General features: G+C 44.0%; 1 protein-coding gene and 1 long non-coding RNA gene across 15 annotated transcripts in view; both read right to left on the minus strand.

The window, feature by feature from the left end:
* The window catches only part of AGAP1 (ArfGAP with GTPase domain, ankyrin repeat and PH domain 1), a 684170-nt gene that overhangs the window by 64846 nt on the left and 598908 nt on the right, over positions 1–20416 (minus strand). For all 14 annotated transcript variants that reach the window (XM_043525622.1, XM_037912087.2, XM_037912086.2 and 11 more), the window contains 2 exons: positions 16616–16770; positions 14307–14397 (listed from right to left, as the gene is read on the minus strand). In XM_043525622.1, the coding sequence (XP_043381557.1) occupies positions 14307–14397; positions 16616–16770 (246 nt within the window). The remainder of the gene's footprint in view (positions 1–14306; positions 14398–16615; positions 16771–20416) is intronic.
* Positions 520–4736, minus strand: LOC122462449. Its single transcript, XR_006284982.1, has 2 exons — positions 2328–4736; positions 520–2114 (listed from the first exon to the last, which is right to left on the minus strand). It is a non-coding gene; the product is annotated as an uncharacterized LOC122462449 (long non-coding RNA).

Genomic DNA, 20416 nt, shown 5'->3' on the forward strand with positions numbered 1-20416 from the left:
AACTTATGAATAATGATTTTGGCTGGGGAAGCAAGAGGAGTAATATTCAGGTCTCTTGGTCTCACAGCACTGTTAGGAAGCCTGACAGGAAGTGGAGGCAAAAGTTTGGTCCCTAGGTCTAGCCCTCTCAATGTGACATTCCTCCTACAGACCGTAATTGAGTTGACAAGAAGTAGTGGTGGGCTCAAAGGAAGGCGCATGCAACACTCCAACAGACAAAGGGAACCTGTGATTCTAAAGAGAAAAGAAGCAATAGGGAAGATAAGAAGAGAGTAGCAGGTAGCTTAGATGAAGTGGTAGAAAAAGCCACTCCTTGGGTATCTGGAACCACTTGTAGACAATTACTACAAAAGAAAAAGTTACTTGATACAATGTTGCTGTTGCTAACTATATCAACTCCCTTAATAACCATCTATATCATCACCTACTTAGGACTTATACATCTAACATGCTGTGGGGTATGCTTCATCTCTAAGATCAGGGAGATAAGTACTAAGATGAAAATGTGCAATTTTTTTAAAGTGTACTAGGAAGAACAATTCTACAGAAAAAAAAATTACCGCCCAAAACACAAGGCTATGACAAACCTGGCAAAAGCCAAGAAATTTGAAGTCATTTCTCAAGATGTTTCATTTTTGTCACTATGCTATGTTATTTAAATGCAAGTTTGTCTGAACCTCTCTTGAACAAACATTAATTTTAACACATGCAATGAAACACTTCCGAGGGAGGATTTTTGGAGGTGCTTTTCTTGATGTCAGATCTTGTCTACCTTTCTTTTCCTGGGAGACACTATGGAGCTCTGAAGAGCTAGTATATCACGATATCAAGCAGGAAAAACCTGGTTCATAGGGCAGGAGATTTTTATTCACACTGTAAATTTTAACACTGGTCAGAAAATGGGATTCCCTCACTGGTGTAAGAAATTTCCATTTCAATAAGAATGATTTTTTCCTGAATTTTCTGCAACAGAAACCGAACATTTTTCTGCAACTGAAAGCTGCCAAAACCTGAAAATATTTTCTGGTTTTCTGCCAAAAAATTTGGGTTTTGGACAAAAATTCAAATATTTTCAAGGAAGGCAGACACTTTCCATACATTTTTTTGTTTAACTGAAAACCCAATTTTCCCTTGAAAACCGTTGATGGAAATGTTTTGAACAGCCCTAATAAAGAATTTTTAAAAAAATTAAGTTCAAACAGAAGAACAGAATTATTTGTTAAAGCTTCATTGTCACTCCTAGTCCTTTGATTAAGTGTTGAGAAAGCTCAGTACAAATCTTAGATTTCCAATGAGTCCTGTGAAAATAAGGAAGACAAGACTTGCTATTCCTTTCATGCATTCTTTGTACATCATACAGGATCTACAAAAGGCACAAATTATTTTCCCTCCCTCACCCTCCAATCATCTTTAATAGATAATTTTCATGTCTCAAACAGTACACATAGGGGGACTTGTGTAGTATTGAAAGCTAGCTGAAAAGATTAAAAGAAAGTAATTGTTTAAGGTCTAAATTAGTAAGAGAATGTGTGTTAAATTACAATTTACAAATGACTGCAACTTGGAATAAAATCTCTTTCACTGACCTGCCAAAGCCCGAGTTCACGGTTCTGTGTTTCTCCGCCAACACTGATGATATTGCTAACAGCCAAAGGGGAAACTGTAGCTCCATACTCTATTTTAGGCCTTGTGACACTCAGAAGTGAGGATATATAAAGTTTCTTTTCTGACTACATGAGCAAGCAGAGTGGGAATGCGGATCTATATAGGCAATTATCTCAAAGAACCAAAGTTCTTCAGACGTATCTGCACTGAAAGATTATCAAGTAGTAATAAATTATAAAGAAGGTGGTTCTGAGGAGTATTTGTTAAATAAAAATGGCAAGACAGCTCTTCTGTACTGGGCATCATATCAAATAACTAAATTAAGTGAACAAATGTGCAAAAAAACTGAACAGAACTCCAAATATCAGCATTATATATTTCTGTGACAGTCATATGTCAAGTATGCGGTAAAATTTGCTTGAGACCTAACAGAATATGGCTCGGCATCCTCAAGTTTGGAGTTAAGGCCATAGCAAGATTTAATACACAGTCTCACTCATTTAGAGACTCTCTCTGAGTACAAAAAAAAAAAAGGAGTACTAGTGGCACCTTAGAGACTAACCAATTTATTTGAGCATAAGCTTTCGTGAGCTACAGCTCACTTCATCGGATGCTGTAGCTCACGAAAGCTTATGCTCAAATAAATTGGTTAGTCTCTAAGGTGCCACAAGTCCTCCTTTTCTTTTTGCGAATACAGACTAACACGGCTGCTACTGTGAAACCGCTCTGAGTACAGGTGGACTTCCCTTAGATCTATCCCCACAAGCCACAGACTGTATCCAAGATGGGCAAATATGTTTGTTCTACAAATGCACTCTCTTTCCTCATCCACACCATGTAATCTAGCCTCCCAGGGTAGTATGTCAGACTTCTGAAAAACTATTAGCACGTTTATAGAGTGTTGTAAATGAACATACGAAACCATCATAGGCCTTGATTCAGCAAAGTACTTAAGCATGTGCTTAACCCTCAATGAAGTAAATGGGATTTAAGCACATATATAAGTGCTTTGCTGAATCAGGGCCTTAGTGAAGAATTTACAGCATTTTCTTATGAAACACTGGGAACCAGTCCTCAGGTCTTGTATCTCTCAGACTCTTCTTTGCAGAAGTGATTGCCTCTAAAAATGTCTCCAGGCTCTGGTGGAAAGGAGAACATTCTGCAAAAAACTCAAAAGGTGGCTTCAGCAGATTTATTTGCACAAAAATTACGTTAAGGAAATATTTAGCTTAGTCTTCTCAGAGATCTTTTAATAATTGCACATGCCAAGACTAAAGATCTCTGTGTTGGATCCCTGATGGCAGGATGACAGGAGTCCTAGACTGTCTTTGAGCATTGCTAAATTCACCTTCCCTATCCTTCGCTGAAGAAGTATTCATAAGAAATATTTATGAAGAATCTACTTCCACGGACAATGGTAGTAACATCAAAGTAGCATACCAAATTCTAATACAATCAAGAAATCACTAGAAATCTTTTCAGGACGGTATCCTGAGTTTCAATAGCTAGAAAATATGGTCAGATATGAAGATTACAGATCTTAAGTGAGTAGATATGGACAGACTTAAGAATGAGATGGCTGAGGTCCTTGGAAATGACCCCAAGAAAACCAAGGCTGTTGACCTCAGTTCCAACAAGAAAACAAAGAAAGAAACAGAACTGAATTAAACAATCAATCCATTCCCACAAACAAAGTTTTGCATGCTTGGAACAAATGGTCTGATTTTTTTCATTCTATGAAAAAAAAGCAACAGTGTTCTTGTTGACCTTTGTTTCAATGTACTCTTCTGAATAATTGTTCTCAAATGAATTTAAAGGCAGACATCAGGAACTGATTGGTGAATGGTATGGAGTTCATCATGTGTGATGCTGTAAAATAAAAATAAGAGCATAGAAAAGCTCTATTCTGAAATTTAACATAGCAGAAGTGCCACTGACCTTTGCACCTCCAGCATGCCACATGAAAGTGAGTATTTCCCTTGTAATTTCATGTCATGCGTTGCAAAAAAGGTTCATCACTGATACAGGGTTAAAAACATATCTATCAAGTAGAGCTTGATAACTGAGAATACACTTGCCGTCTTTTTCAGAAGGTGCAAATCAAAAAGACTTTTTGGACCAAACATGCTTCACTCCCTGTTGATACCGCCAATAATCCTGGGGTTAGAGTATTGTAAAAATACTCAGAACCATTTGTATGGACATGATTGGTTCTCTTCTCCTTTTTGGATACAGCAAGACAATGCTAGAATGAGCCAAAGGTCTCTAACTGTTCAAGCAGAGCTATATTTATTGGACGAGCCATTCTTCCCTTTCGTTTTTTCTCCAGTATGTCAAAGAGCAAATATGACCTCTGTAGAACTATTGGTATTTCCAGATTAAAAGCTTCAGCACCCTTATAAGAAGTTCTGAAAACTTTTGAAATTCACAAGAGATAACGGTGATATAAATACTTCTGCATCAAGTTGAAGGAGATGCTCAGAGTCATTATCCCTGCCAAGAAGTTCGTCCTTCTCTTCACCTGGAAGAGAACCACAATCAGATTGGTCATCATCTAAAAAAATGGCATTAATACCAAGGTGTTAACTGTCCCAGCTCCTTTGGATTAGATGATTTGCACTGTGCTGAACTGCTACCACTTCCATTCTTCTTCTTTTTTCTTCATTATGATCTTGGAAACTCTAAGCTCACTGGACCCCTGGCTCTCGGGAGCTTCTCTGAAGGCGTTGGACTGGACTCAGATCTATCCTTTGATCTCCCCTTAGGCCTCTTCATGGAAAGAGCCAAAGCACTCTGAGGCACAGACTTCGCTGGGTTTTCCTCAGCAACACTACTTGTCTTATGTGGCTCCTCAAGAAGGAAGTCAAAGCAGGGATTCCAATTCCTTTCATACCCTCTGGGATAAGGCAACACAAGCTGTGCACTGCCACAGCAGTGTCCTTCTGAGACACAGCAAGTACTCTGGTCTGGCAATGACATCTGAGTCATGCAAAAGGTGCAGTGTTTGCGGCCAGCCTTCTGCCCTGGAACAACTAGTCCATCACTCTGTGCTGACATGGGAACAGAATAGAAGGTGTCATAAATATAAAGGGAAGGGTAAACACCTTTAAAATCCCTCCTGGCCAGAGGAAAAATCCTTTCACCTGTAAAGGGTTAAGAAGCTAGGATAACCTCGCTGGCACCTGACCAAAATGACCAATGAGGAGACAAGATACTTTCAAAAGCTGGGAGGAGGGAGAAAAACAAAGGGTCTGTGTCTGTCTGTGTGATGCTTTTGCCGGGGACAGAACAGGAATGGAGTCTTAGAACTTAGTAAGTAATCTAGCTAGATATGCATTAGATTATGATTTCTTTAAATGGCTGAGAAAATAAGCTGTGCTGAATAGAATGAATATTCCTGTCTGTGTGTCTTTTTTGTAACTGAATTTCTTTTTACCAAAACCTTCCCCAGGAAGTGCGGTGCAAGGGTTGGGAGGATTTTTGGGGGAAAGACGTTTCCAAACAACGTTTTCCCAATAAACCCAGATAAACGTTTGGTGGTGGCAGTGAAAGTCCAAGGGCAAAGGGTAAAATAGTTTGTACCTTGGGGAAGTTTTAACCTAAGCTGGTAAAAGTAAGCTTGGGGGGTTTTCATGCAGGTCCCCACAGTACATATCTGTACTGGGGAAGGTTTGGTAAAAATCCTCACCAATTTGCATAGGTGACCACAGACCCAAACCCTTGGATATTAGAATAATGAAAAAAGCATTCAGTTCTTGAAAAGAAACATTTTAATAGAAGAAACAGTAAAAAGGATCACCTCTGTAAAGTGGTAAATACCTTAGAGGGTAATTAGATTCAAAACACAGAGAATCCCTCTAGGCAAAACCTTCAGTTACAAAAAAGACACACAGACAGGAATATTCATTCTATTCAGCACAGCTTATTTTCTCAGCCATTTAAAGAAATCATAATCTAATGCATATCTAGCTAGATTACTTACTAAGTTCTAAGACTCCATTCCTGTTCTGTCCCCGGCAAAAGCATCACACAGACAGACACAGACCCTTTGTTTTTCTCCCTCCTCCCAGCTTTTGAAAGTATCTTGTCTCCTCATTGGTCATTTTGGTCAGGTGCCAGCGAGGTTATCCTAGCTTCTTAACCCTTTACAGGTGAAAGGATTTTTCCTCTGGCCAGGAGGGATTTTAAAGGTGTTTACCCTTCCCTTTATATTTATGACAGAAGGGCACTGATAAAACCTAAGTCCAAAGCTGCTAAAGAGCCAGGCTGATGGAACCAAGCAATGACTATTCTTAACCAATAAAACAACACAAAAGTAGTAACACCAATAGAACCTACATCACTAAAACGAGCTGCTAACATGGTAACTGATGAGAACATTGAAAAAACAGGATGAATGAGGATTCTGATCATGAAGCTGTTGATGGTAGTTGAAAGGAATTGAAGGCTGGTTGCGGGATGCAATCTCTTATGTATCCCATTGCTTCTGAATATTTGGATTTGTGAGGGTGCAGACTTGGCCTGTAATGGCCATTGCTTTCCAAAGTGTTCTGAGCTCTAATGTTTAGAGTGCATACATGCCAGAAGTGGGAACCTACAAAAGCAAGGCTTGAAGAAAGAGACCATGGCAGGCCCAGGAAGGCAAAATGCTGTTTAAAAGATGCTCTCTCAGAATGCATGCTTGAAGAATACCTTTTCAAAATAAAAGCTTCACATTTAATGGTGACCTTGAAATTGAGACTTTTAGCCACTTGCCCCTCCCACAGAACTTCTGAGCTAAGCCTTTGAGTACACTAATAACTGACTGGTTGAACCTTAGCAGCAAGGTCTAGGAGGTAGACCTGTGAAGGTATCATATATCCCCTTCCAGCCTGTTCTGGGCAACTGGAGTGAGGTTTTAGTGAAATCCTACAAAGTAAAAGACAGGAGCAGGAAAATAGAATTTCACAATGTAGTTTATTGACATACAGAAGTATTCTGAATGAACAAAATACATATTTAGGCGGTTTCTCAGCACTCCTATAGAAATGAGCTATTTTTGTATGTATATTTTATATATTTCACTTGAGCTCTATCAGTCGCTGAGTAAATCTCAACATCGATAACCATAATAATAGGAAAGATCTTTTAATAAACAATTGTTTTAGTCTGTCTATGGTGGAATATATCCTAAAGCAACAAACCCATTAGTTTATCATATATAGTCCTTTTTTTGGATTACTGGCTTATAAAATGTAAAGTCCCTATGAAAAGTATCTGTAAAATTTACATCAAAGACCTGTGCAGAGCAGGTCAGTGCACTGCCTTGACGGTACCTAAATTAGGGTCCAGAGCTCTAGTACTCAGTGTCCAAGACAATTAGGCCAACACTACACAACCAGCATGCTCAGCTCCTGGGGGGATGGAGCAACTGGCATTACTCTTGACCCACTCTCAACAACCTATGAATATCTGATAGATTTCAATGGAAGTAATGTCAAACCTTCCTTAATTGCAAGGAGGCGTTGGTATGAACTGGGCCCTCTGAAGGGTCAATGAAAGGGAGAAAACAAAGAAGATCTTAGTGGACTCTACTCACATTTTTAAAAAGTAAAAAATTTCTTTCTAAAGCAACAGGGACATTTAAATGTTTTCTTTATGCATTATCTTTCTATTCTAAATGCCCAGTAGTCTTTTGATACCCACATCCCCTCCAAGTCAAGTGAGGAAGAAGCAGGTTGATGGGATAGGGTTATGGTGAGTTTCTTGGTGAGTTATTGAGATCAATTTTATTGGTCATTATATGGACAGTGAATTAAGTGTGTGAAAGCTTCTGCATTACTGTATGAATTGTTTTAAGTCTAGGGAAGGTGCTAAAAAGATTTAAGTAGATAACTACATAGACAAGTTTATAAAACACCGTGTCTATAAAATATCAGTTTTAAGATAAAAGCACAAAAAGCAACAGAAATTACTAAATTTTCATTTTTGGTCCTTGTACACTTAAAAAAATGAGTATGATTTTCAAAAGTAAAAGAAATAAGAATTTTCAAATACCCTTTCGTCCTATTTCTCCAATTGATTGTTTCTCAGCTGGGACCTTGTATTGTTAAGTTTTAGCCCTGAGCTAATTTTTATAGCTGACTTACAAACCCCTAGAAGCAGGGGTAATAAAGAGTAGTGAGAAAAGACAGTTACTTTTTCCGTAACTGGTGTACTTCGAGATGTGTTGCTCATGTCTATTCCACAATAGGTGTGCGTGCTCGCCATGTCCACCGGTGCCGGAAGTTCTTCCCCTAGCAGTACCCATGTGGGGAGTGCCCCCCCGCAACACCTGGAGTGGCGCCTGCCTGGCAGGGTGTAAGGGGGGCTGTGCTCCCCGCACCCTCAGTTCCTTCTTGTCAGACAACTCCGACAGAGGGGAAGGAGGGTGGGATGTGGAATAGACATGAGCAACACATCTTGAAGAACACCAGTTACGGAAAAGGTAACTGTCTTTTCTTCTTCGAGTGATTGCTCATGTGTATTCCACAATAGGTGATTCCAAACTATATCTGTTGGAGGTGGGTAGGAGTTCACGGGATGGAGTACCGCCCTGCCGAACCCAGCATCATCCCTGGCCTGGGAGACGATTGCATAGTGCGAGGTGAACGTGTGAACTGAAGACACGTGGCGGCCCTACAAATGTCCTGGATGGGGATGTGGGTCACGAAGGCAGCTCGTAACAGGAACGGATGCACAAAGTGATCCACTTAGAAAGCTGCTGAGTGGAAATTGGCTGACCCTTTGCATGCTCAGCCGAGGCAACGAACAGTTGCAAAGACTTGCTGAACGGCTTGGTCCGCTCGAGGTAGAAAGCCAGAGCTCACCTCACATGGAGCGTGTGGAGACGGCGTTCCTCACTAGTCATGTGAGGCTTGGGGCAGAGGACTGGCAGAAAAATGTCCTGACCCATGTGGTAGGCGGAGACCACCTTAGGGAGGAACGCGGGGTGTGGGCGGAGCTGGACCTTGTCCTTATGAAAAACCATATACGGCGGTTCAGAGGTTAGGGTCCTGAGCTCCGAGACCCGCCTGGCCGACGTGATAGCTACCAGAAAGGCCACTTTCCACGAGAGGTGAGACCAGGAACATGTGGCCAGTGGTTCAAACGGGGCCCCTGTGAGACGAGCTAGCACCAGGTTTAGGTCCCACTGTGGAACCAGGGGCTTGGAATATGGGTAGAGACGGTCCAAACTCTTAAGGGCCCGGCCAGTCATACCATGGGAAACCACCGTGAGCCCTTACACCAGGGGATGAAAGGCCGATATGGCCGCCAAGTGTACCCTGACTGACGAGGGCGCCAGTCCCTGGGCCCTCAGGTGGAGAAGGTAATCAAGGATAAGCTGGATTGGGGAGGCCGTCGGGGAAACACCCTGGCCTGCCGCCCACCTCGAAAAACAAGACCACTTTGCCACATAGGAGCGGCGAGTGGAGGGCCGTCTACTTTCAAGGACGATGCACTGAACCTGTTCTGAGCATGTCCTTTCCTCGCCACCTAGCCACTGAGCAGCCACGCCGTGAGGTGAAGCGTTGCTAGGTTGGGATGGAGGATGCGGCCCTGGCCCTGAGAGAGCAGGTCCAGGCGGAGCGGCAACTGCCATGGGGGAGCTACCGCCAGCCCCGAGAGGGTCCCGTACCAGTGCTGCCTGGGCCACGCCGGGACAACGAGGACCCCCCTGGCTTTGTCCGTCTTTATTTTCTCCAGGGCCCTGCTGATCAGAGGGAACGGAGGAACGGTGTAGAGGAGCTGGCCTGACCAGGACAGGGTAAAGGCACTGGAGATAGCGCCCCTCCCCGGAGCAGAACCAGGGGCAACGTCGGTTCTGCCAGGTCGCAAATAGGTCCACCTGGGGAGTACCCCACCTTTGGAAGAGCTGGTGAGCCACTTCCAGGTGTAGAGACCACTTGTGCTGAGAGGAAAAATTCCTGCTCAAGGGAGCCGCCCTCACATTCCAGGCCCCCAGCAGGTGGAAGGCTTTTAGGTAAATGTCGTGGGCTATACAGAAGTCCCACAGACTGAGGGCTTTGTGGCAGAGGATCGGGCCCCACCTTGCCTGTTGATATAGAACATCGAGGCCGTGTTGTCCATGAGGACCCTGACTACCTTGCCCTCCAGGTGCGAGCAGAAGGTCATACACGCCAGTCGCACTGCCCTGAGTTCCTTGACGTTTATATGTAAGGTCAGGTCTTGAGCCGACCACAGGCCTTGGGTCTGAAAGTTCCCCACATGGCCTCCCGAACCCAGGTCTGACGCGTTGGACACCAGCTCCAACAACAGGCTCCGGTCCCTGAACGGGACCCCTTGGAGCATGTTGTTTGGGTGGACTGCCACTGCAGGGAGATGATCACTGAGTTCGGCATGGTGAGGACTTTGTCCATTCTGACAGTGGCCTAGGAGAACTGCGAAGCCAGCAAGAGCTGGAGGGGCCTCATTCTGAGTCTGGTGTGACGGACCACATATATGCACGCAGACGTGACCCAGCAGTTGCAGGCAAGCCCTGGCTGTCGTCACCGGGAACCGTGTGACCGAGTCGATGAGTCCTTTCAGGGTCTCGAACCTGTCTGGTGGGAGAGAGGCCCTAGCCGACATTGCGTCCAATAGTGCCCCGATAAACTCTATGCGTTGGACTGGGACTAATGTGGACTTGGCGTTGTTTATCAACAGGCCCAGGGCAGTACATGTGGACAAGAGGAGCGCCACATGATCCCTCACCTGCGACCGGGAGGTGCCGTGGACTAGCCAGTCGTCCAGACATGGGAATATTTGGACCCCCTGGCGTCTGAGGTAGGCCGCTACCACCGCCATACGCTTAGTATAGACCCTGGGGGCAGTGGACAGAGCAAACGGTAGCACCGTGAATTGGTAGTGACTCTGTCCCACCACGAAACGGAGAAAGCGTCTGTGCCGCTCGAATATGTGGATGTGAAATTACGCATCCTGTAGATTGAGGGCACTCTACCAGTCCCCGGGATCCAGGGAGGGGATGATGGAGGCCAAGGAAACCATGGGGAACTTGAGTTTCACCATGTAGTGGTTTAGGCCTCGCAGGTCCATGATGGACCTGAGCCACCCTTTGGCCTTCGGGATAAGGAAATATCGGGTGTAATACTCCTTGCCCAGGAACTCCTTGGGCACCACCTCTATAGCTCCTAGGTCCAGGAGCCGCCCCACCTCCTGCTCGAGCAGAGCCTCGTGAGAGGGGTCCCCCAGGAGGGACGGGGGCGGAGGGCAGTTGGGCGGGGAGGAGGTAAACTGAAGGGTATAACCTCAGGAGATGGTTGTTGAGGACCCATTGGTCTGAGGTGAGCCGCGACCATTCCGGGAGGAAAGCAAACAACTGATTGGAGAAAGGGAGCTTCACTGGGGGCAGGTCCCTGCTGAGAACTGGTGGGGTACCCCCGAGCGTCCTGTCAAAAACACCTTTTGCCTGCCTGCTTGACCTTAGAAGACTCAGGCTGGGGGGCAGGCTGCGATTGCCATTGCGGGCGCTTTCTGTCGTCCCACTGCTTTTTGTGGGCAGCCTCGTACTTCAGGAGGACAGCCTGGGTGGGAGCCTGCTGCAGCTTGAACTTGGATTTTGCTGGAGGAGGGACATAGAGGCCCAAGGTCTGGAGGGTCATGCGGGAGTCTTTCATGCCATGCAGCCTTTTGTCTGTTTCCGCAGTAAACAGAGCCTTCCCGTCAAAAGGGAGATCCTGCATTGACGACTGTGCTTCCCTGGAGAGCCGAGAGAGCAGAAGCCATGATGCCTGTCTCATGGACACCGCTAAGGCCATGGATCGTGTGGCCGTGTCCGCTGCATCCGAAGCGGCCTACAGGGATGCCCTTGCGGCCGCCATCCCTTCCTCCACGAGTGCCTTAAACTCCTTCTTATCGCATTCCCGGAGAGAGTCTTCAAACTTGGGGAGGGATTCCCAGAGGTTAAAATCATAGTGACCCAAGAACCTGATGGTTTGCTACTCGTAGCTGAAAGCTTGACGACGAATAAACTTTTCTCCCAAAAGTATCCAGCCTCCAAGAGTCTTTATTCTTGGGGTTTAGGGCTGGTTGCTCCTGCTGCTCCCTATGGTTGACCGACTCGACCACCAAGGAGTTGGGCGCCGGGTGGATATACAGATACTCGTGTCCCTTCATGGGTACAAAGTACTTGCGCTCCGCCTTTTTAGAGATGGGAGCCAACGAGGCTGGTGTTTGCCACAGGGCATTTGAAATTCTTGCTACCTCTTCATGGAGCAGCAAGGCCACCCTGCCTGGTGCTGAAGGGGACAGCACATTGAAAAGGGAGTCTGAGGGCTCTTCCATCTCCTCAGCGTGGAAGTGGAGGCTCGCTTCCACCCTTTTTCGGAGGTCTTGGTGGGCCCGGTAGTCCTCCTGCGTGACGGAGGAGGGTGGGGATGCAATCAGCTCCTCCGGATGGGACGAGGCCAGTGAGGTGCTTTGGATGTTATCCGGCACTGGAGAATCCACCACCTGGTCGGACTCCGGGCATGATTCCGAGGACACAGGTCCCACCAACCTTTTTTCTGGCGGTCTAAAGATGGACGCTGACGGTGCTTCTGAGGCCCCGGCCACTGAGTGAGCCCCCACCGGGGGCCATGGTGCTCACTGGGTTGGCCACAACGCTTGGTGCCATTGCGCTTGCTGAGGCACCGGCGGGGCTGGCTGTTCGGGCTGGCTAGCTTGGCCTGTAGACTGGCGGCTGTGAGGGGAGGCCAGGCTGGCGTATGATCCGCTGCTGCCTCTGGACCGGGAGAATCAGCAGTACTGGGATCTATGTAGGCCACAGGACCGCGATCTCGATGTGGAGGAGCGGCACGGACAGTAGTAGCTGCTCCGCGAACGGCCTCGACGGGCGGCTCCGCGTTGGCGAGACGCCGACAATTGAAGCCCAGGGCTATGGTGCCTTGGCGGAGACTTGTAATGGGAGTCCGAGCGGGAATGGCGTCAACGATCGTGCCACCACCGACTGTGGTATCTCCTGCACGACGAGGACTGCTGGCGACGTCTGCCACGGTCCCGTTGATATTCGCTTCGCGAAGACGAGTAGTGCCGGGACCCATCAGGACAGTCTGGCCGGCGTTGAGGGCGATCTACATGGACTGTGCCCTGAACAGTTGCTGGGCGGTGAGCGTTGTTGAGAACGTTCCCTCGACCGAGACCGGCACTGGGCCAGTGGCGACTGCAGTGATCCCAGCGGCGGCTTTCCTCTGGAACGTGGGACCGACATCAGTGGAGCTCCGGGCATCGGCATGGACATGATGTCCCTGGCTGCCTGGAGGGCTTCGGGCGTAGATGGCATCTGGAGAGGCCTGCTCCGAAGGGGCCGGGCTACTCCTCTCAACGTGAGTCGGAGGCCTAGGGCCCGATGGGGATCGAGGACTACCCGACATGGCCGCAGCCTCTGTCCCAGACTTCCTTTGGTGCCGTTGTGAAGAGGGAGTCTTTCTGGTCCTCTTGGCGTGCCCCATGGACAGGGAATGGTGCTGACTGGACGATGGGACCAGAGGGTCTCTGCGTACCGATGCCACGGTGCCAGGTACTGGTTCAGAGCAGCCTTCCGGTGTTGGGGCCAGCACCGACTCCATCAGGATGGCCCGGAGCCTTACGTCCCTTTCTTTTTTAGTCTGGGGCTTGAAAGACTTGCAGATCTTGCACTGATATGGGTTTCTCCCAAGCAGCGCAGACAATCTACGTGCAGGTTGCTCCCTGGCATTGAGCGCCTACAAGAGCCACACGACTTAAAGCCTGGGGCGTGGGGCATGCCCCGGCCCAGGGTCAATGACTAACTAAACTAACTGAACTAGCTAACGGACTACAGGTACTACTGAACAAACGAAGAGTTCTGGGGACGAGCTGCAGCAAAGCTGGAACCGAGCAGTTCCGATGCACCTTCACTGGTGGCAAGAAGGAACTGAGAGTGGGGGAGTGCAGCCCCCCTTATACCGCGCAAGGCAGTTGCCGCTCCAGGGGTCCCGGGTTAGGGGGGCGGCGGGAAGCTCCCCCTACGGGTACTGCTAGGGGAAAAACTTCCGGCACCAGTGCACGTGGCAAGCATGCACACTTATTGTGGAATACACATAAGCAATCACTCGAAGAAGAACAGCACCTCCGAAATTAAACTGGCCAATCCTTTGCTAACTGTTAGTCCGTATATTTAAAAAGAATTCAGAATAAAAAAAAGCACTAAGGGAAGGAAATACAGAATCAATTTTGTAGCATTCCACTGCTAGAGAATGCTTTATTCTCCTCTGTCAGTAATATGAGAAAAGCAGAAAGCTCAAGCAAAGCTTTACATGTCTAACAACACTGCTAGGGCACCTGATTTTTTCCCCTTCTTGGAGGACAACGGTAGCATCTTATGTTGAAAAGAAACACGAAACAAACCCATTTTTTCCTCAACTTCAAAGACAAAACGTATGACCTCATGTTTAATGTGACAGATGAAATACTGGTGAAAAATCAGGGCTTATTATAACAGCACATATTAATAACAAATTAATGTGAAGTAAACCTGACGAATCAATCTTCATAACGAACACCAAGCTTGCAAAGGTATGTGGAATACAATACCAAGAGGGAAAGAATCAAAACAGGTATTCACGTAACCCTGGACCAAAGAGAATGCGTAAGCTTTATAAAGCCAAGGATAACAGTCCTTCTATAGCAATGGCTGTACTTACCTTGTGCCTCACAGTCCACACAGTGAGAATTGCCTCTGATGTTTCTTATTGACTGAAGGGCCATGGCCTCATTCTGACTTGTCAGTCGGGACTGTGTATATTTAAAGAAACACACACACAAGAAATAAGAACCCAATGAAAAGGTTTAGACAACACAATTGTCAGCAATGTGAAAAGCAAAAAAATAAAAAATAAAAAAAGAAAGTTCAGATCAGGGTTGAATGAACATGATCAGGGAATTTGACATCTTTAGTTTGCTTCTCAAAGAGTTGATCCTTTGGCATCTTTAAGTACTGCAGCTCAGCTACCCATTTTCATCCATATTTCTGACAGCTCAAACTTTTATTGAAGCTCCCTGCATAGAACACAGGAAGTCTGTGCATTTATGAGATATTGGACTGGACTCTGACCAATAATGGGATTGTGTAGAGGAAAGCTGAGCTGAAAAATGAAGCATAGCATTCATGATCACATGTAAAGTACTTTTTGGAGATAAATTATATAACATTATTTATAACCCCCCCCCTCTTTTTTTTTTGCTGGTATGTATGCTTGTGTACTTGAAGACTAAGAGATGGTCTGCAAAGGAAGCTGAACTGAAAACCTTTTATCATCAAAAGATCAGATTTTATCAGATGGCTACAATGGGTGTTTCTTTCTACTGTGGCCTGCCCATAACCTCTACTTTGACCTGGAGAGACAATTGTCCATGTAGAGGTAGCTCAGCCTCAAAACCAGCTAAATCTTGCAATCTCTCCTAGGCAAAAAGTGTTAACTGCATCAAATTATTGCCACTGAATTAAAAGAGAGCTCGATCAAATCATATATATGATAGTTTCAGATATATACGTCTGCTCTGTCAACAGGACACTGAGTCCTGAGATAATCTAATTCATTTCACTTCTGCCTTCCAAGTGCTTCTTGAGCCCTAGTTCCAGAGGTGAATGATAAAAACTTCTCCCAGAAAACCTTGCAAGAAAACCTCCATACAAATATAACTTTTAAGTGTTTTTTTTTAAAAAGACTCTTGCCTTTATATAACCAAAATGTAATTCTCTCTTCAGTTACTGTGTGTTAAATATTCAAACCAGCATTCTTTACCTCCTATTACATTAACATTTTGTATTAATGTTTGCAGCCTAATTTCCATTGTCATCTTTTTATAATGTACTGATCTCAATGAAGACAGGCCACAGAGAAATAAATAGGCAGTGATTTTTCTCCACCTCAGATATAAAAAGTCAATTTTTTAAAAAATGGGAAGTAAATTACATTACAATGATAATTACTGTGGTCTGGTTTACCCTGATTATAGAGGTAATAAAAAAAGCAGTCATGTCAAAATATAGGTCCCGTTCTTAATAACAAAACAGAATATAAATCATTGCAGAAGTTTCTTTACATAGATAGCAAAAGGATCTACAGGTCTATGAAAAGAATCTCCTCGCTCACCTCTTGTTTTCTAGTTATTAAATGTTTGAAAAATCAAGAGGTTCAAGAATAGCAAACTGTCAGCCCTCTACAGAAAGAAACTGTTTGGGTTGGGGGGAGGTATCAGAGTTTACCATAAATTGTTTTGCAGAGAAAGCAGAAGAAATTGCTTCTGCCAAATATGAATGTGATGGGGGAAGCCTGTCCCCAGGACACCACGAAAAGGACCAGGCTTTTGCTTCCTGATTGGTTTCCCCTGAGACTGGCCTATTAGCAAAACCACAAAGAATAAATTACATTTAATTAAAGGAAAGAAAAACTACACAGTAGCTTCACAAAAACAATTGATCATTACTTCTGAAATGTGTATCACCTTATACACAAGTCTGCTCCTACTCACAGGAATAGCAGTGCACATTACTTTTAAGTAATCCAGAGCATTTAATGGAACATTGCCATGGAGAAGCCCAGTAGCATCCAGTAGAGACTTAGCTTGTAAATAAGCTGTTCTTTTCTCAGCCCTTAGAGGCTTTCCCATAGACCTCCCCATCAAAATACAGTTTGTATTGTTAGAGCAAGTGATCCAACTAAAAGAGTATTATTCTAAATCTGAAATGGTGAGAGATGGGAAGGCAAAAAAAATTAAATAATTTTAATTATTTAAATATAAAATCAGAATGTATAACAGGATAAAATATGTTTCATATTGAATTATTTCGGAGGCATACAAGTTTGCATGGTTTACTTTTCCTTAGCTGTGTCCAACAAGTACATGAACCTTGCAGAATATGTTTATTTTTCACAATACCCTAGATCCTCAATTCTCTCTAATGATCAATGGCCCTTGCTCACTTTCAGTGTGATGTTGTGCACCTTACCTTATTCTTACTGCTCTCACATGACTGTAAACTGGCCAGGATCTGACTCTCTATGGCTTGTACCCACGCATCTCTTTCTTCATATGTCGTTGCTTCAAAGTGCCACGTCTGGCCGGTGAGGGAAACGATAATAAACTCAAAGTTTTCTTCTTGTTCTGAAAAACAGCAGTGGGATGAACAGTTTACATTTTATGAAACCAGCAATCAATTCTAAAAACTGTCTTTTACTTGGACAGAACCTCTATGGTGTTACACTCAAAGGCAAGTTTGGACATCTGATTCTAATCCAAACACATCTCTCCTCTCGTGAAGCATCACGCTTTGCCAGCAAATGCCTCAAAGATTTTGTAGTTTTTTATTGGTTGTTTCCTGGCTTCATAACTTTATTTCATGAAAGTACCAACTATTTTAGGGAGACCTGCAAATTTTAGTAAAAACCCCCAGCCTATATTCTGTTAACCTTCAGAGCTATCTAAGAACCAATATTTGAAGTAAAATCAGTCTAATGTAAAATCTGCTGAAGCACTTAGAAAAATAACTTATGATGAATGTTCTACCAAATAAAAAATGTATAATACAAATCCTCTGGAGTAAATTTTTCTCTTGTGTATATGTTACATGTATGTATCATATACAATATACATAATACATTTTAAGTGTACATGCACATGCACATACACACAGCTGATAACTGTCTTGAATAATATCTTTTCCCCACAGCTCAAATAAATTGCAATACAGGATTAATATTAGTCCAATACTTTCTTCTCAGCAGCTCAGGGAGACTAAAGGAGCCGTGAAAATGATTTGAGGAGCCAACAGAAAGGGTCACTGGAATATCCAAGGATAACAGGAACATAAGAAAAATACTTCAGGGCCAGGGGAACACAGTGTAAGAAAGTTTCAGCGATATTGCAGGGTTGGACACACAGATTCCAAACACACTTGGGACACCCAAAGACAAATAAAAAAAGTTCAAGGAAGCTGAAAAAAGCTCAAGGAATCATGGAACGACTAGAATAAGAGAGTATAATGTACCAGTGAACAAAAAGTATAATGGGTTTGCTTTAGAGAGGGATTTTATGTTCACTTGTCTGCCAACGACTTATACATTTACAGCCAAGAAACTTTTGCATTATTTTGTCATTCATAAACATGTACAGATAAATGACAAGTCTAAAAATTAGTCCACTTAAATATAGCTCTACTGCTGACTGGAAATCATTCCTTTAATCTCTGGGGCAACACTTTTTCCCCAATAAACTCAAACTCCAGTCCACAGGCTGAGTGTCCACTCATGTAAATTGGTGGAGCGCCACTAACTTCATTACAGCTTTGCCAATTAAAAATCAGTAGATAATTTGGCCCCAAATTTAAGATGCCCAGGGTTCACTTTTACTTAAATGACGTGTCCAGGATGGGTCAGGCCCAGTCTGGCTCAAAGAAGAGATCTATCAAAGGCTGGACAAAAGGTTCCCTCAGGCGCAAGTCAGCTTTGAGATAAGGCCTGTGATTGCAAGGGGAAGAGAATGCAAACATTATATTGTGGTGAATCAGGACACCTCAAGTTGGCCTTTTAAATCAAAACATAGAAGGGTAAAAAAACCCAGCAAAGGCTTATGAAAGCCATGGCTGTTTGGCAGGCTCATTTTTGTAACCAGCTGCGGCTTTTAGAAGTACTCCCCTGGGGCTGGCCCACAGTTTGAATTATATGTTGCAATTATTGATCAGGATGCCACATCAGTGAATTACAAGGAGTCCCAACTTTGTGATTCATTGGTTTGGCATCAAAATATTGTGAATTACAACTTTTAAAAACATGATTAAAAAAGAGAGAGAGAGATACAGTCCCTCCTATCCACGCAAAACAATGATATACTGTTTAACCAACAGGAAAATCACAAGGGATCACTACTTTACACTACTACATACATTACATAATAATACACAATCTGTTTTTCCCTACACCCCCCAAAAACAGTGTAGCTGGAGACCACCACCAAGGAACCGCAGGAATCATGTGACACCATGCCCCCTCTTGTCACTGGGCTCCAAGAAAATAAAATATTCTAAGGCAGAATCAGCTCTTGAGCAGAGATGCAGCAGCATGAGCAGACACAGCAGCAGTAGACACTGATATAGTCCTGAGAGAGCTTTCTGCTGCTTTTACTCTGAACATTCTTTCCCCTTTGGTGACTGGCTGCTTATTCCAACCCCTCCTCCATGCACCTTCCCTTCCTCTGACTTCTCCTGCCACCACTTATCTTCCACACTCCATCTGTTCTTTTATTAACTCTTCTAGCAGAACCTTCCCACCTCTAAAAAGTTAACAAACAAAAATCCAAAATAAAAAAATCATGGAACTAACATGGCGCTAGGAAATCACAACATTATGCACACTGCTTGCTTGTTATATCCCTTGCCTCTCACCATTTTTTGTCTTGCTTATTTTGATTGTAAGCAATTTGGGGCAGGGATTGTCTCTTACTCTGTGGCTATGTCTTCACTACCAAACAGGTGACTTTTTACAGCAAGATAACTAGCATGTATTAGCTATCCTGCTGTAAAACCCTAGTGGAGACAAGGTGCCTGTAGTTTTTACCACGAGGTAGCTAGGTGAGGTCAGCATTCTCTCCTGACTATGGCTGACTTCACAGTAAAAACTACAGATGCTGTGTCTCCTCTAGGATTTGACGGCAGAATAGCTAAAGCGCATTAATTATTCGGTGGTAAAAAAAAGCCCTTTTTTAGCAGTGAAGACACCTCCTGTGTCTTCCATCTCTGTGTGCCTAACACAATGGGGCTCCAATTTCAGGTGGGTCTAGGCTCTACCATCATCACAAATAACAATTAATTTACATAAATACTGGAAGGAAGACTTCATAATCTACACATGTGGTGCCATATAACTTCAGTGGGAATTTGCCCAAGGAATGAGTAAGAACTGAAAATGAGCTCAAGAACTGACCCAGAGAACTGTAAGGGCCAAGATCAACAGTTTTTCTCCTTAATTTGAGCCCTGATCCTACAAATATTCACTAATGCGGAATAGTCTTATTGACTTCAGCAGGCTTACTCAAGTGAGTAAAGTTATGCATGAATGAAAGCATGTAAAGGATCTGAAATCCAGCCACATTTAACAGTACCTCTCATCAGGGTTTATTTATTTAAACTTTCTGTAAGAAGATTCAACTCGGCAACCTCCTAGTTGGACATCGATATAACTACTCCTATGCCAAAACAAGATGTGTAATGCCAAAATACATAGCCAGATTCATGTTACACAAAATACTATAGTTAAACCATGGATTTACTTCTCACAGATCTTAGTGACATCCAAATCTTGTGATTATGTCATCCAAACTGCTTTCTTGAATTATTAGATCGTTGTTCACATCTACGATGTATAATCTCTATCAAAACTAAAGTTACATTAACAAAATAAGTTATCTTACAAGTGCTGTTGAGGGGGAAGAGAGCCAGAACAAAAAATGTGGAAGGCTAGTTCAAGAAGAGAAAGGGAAGGATCCAGCACCTGTTTTAGCAGCTTCCTGTATTAAGGAGTCCAACTTCGAGACTTTATCATTCTTACTCTTTTTAGTGGTCTCTAAGGGATTAATAGGACTTTCCTTCAAACATGCAAGTATTGAAGAATTTCTATAGTCCCAGTGGCACCACCTCTGCCACTTAAGAAAAACCTCCTGGTGTATATTCTATAAATAGGCTCCCATATATTTGTACAAGAGAAATATATCTGCTCAGCTACAATATGTGTTGTCAGAGAAGTGAGAAGCAACAGCG

This window comes from Chelonia mydas, chromosome 11 (assembly GCF_015237465.2).
Source record: "Chelonia mydas isolate rCheMyd1 chromosome 11, rCheMyd1.pri.v2, whole genome shotgun sequence".
NCBI lineage: Eukaryota > Metazoa > Chordata > Testudines > Cheloniidae > Chelonia > Chelonia mydas.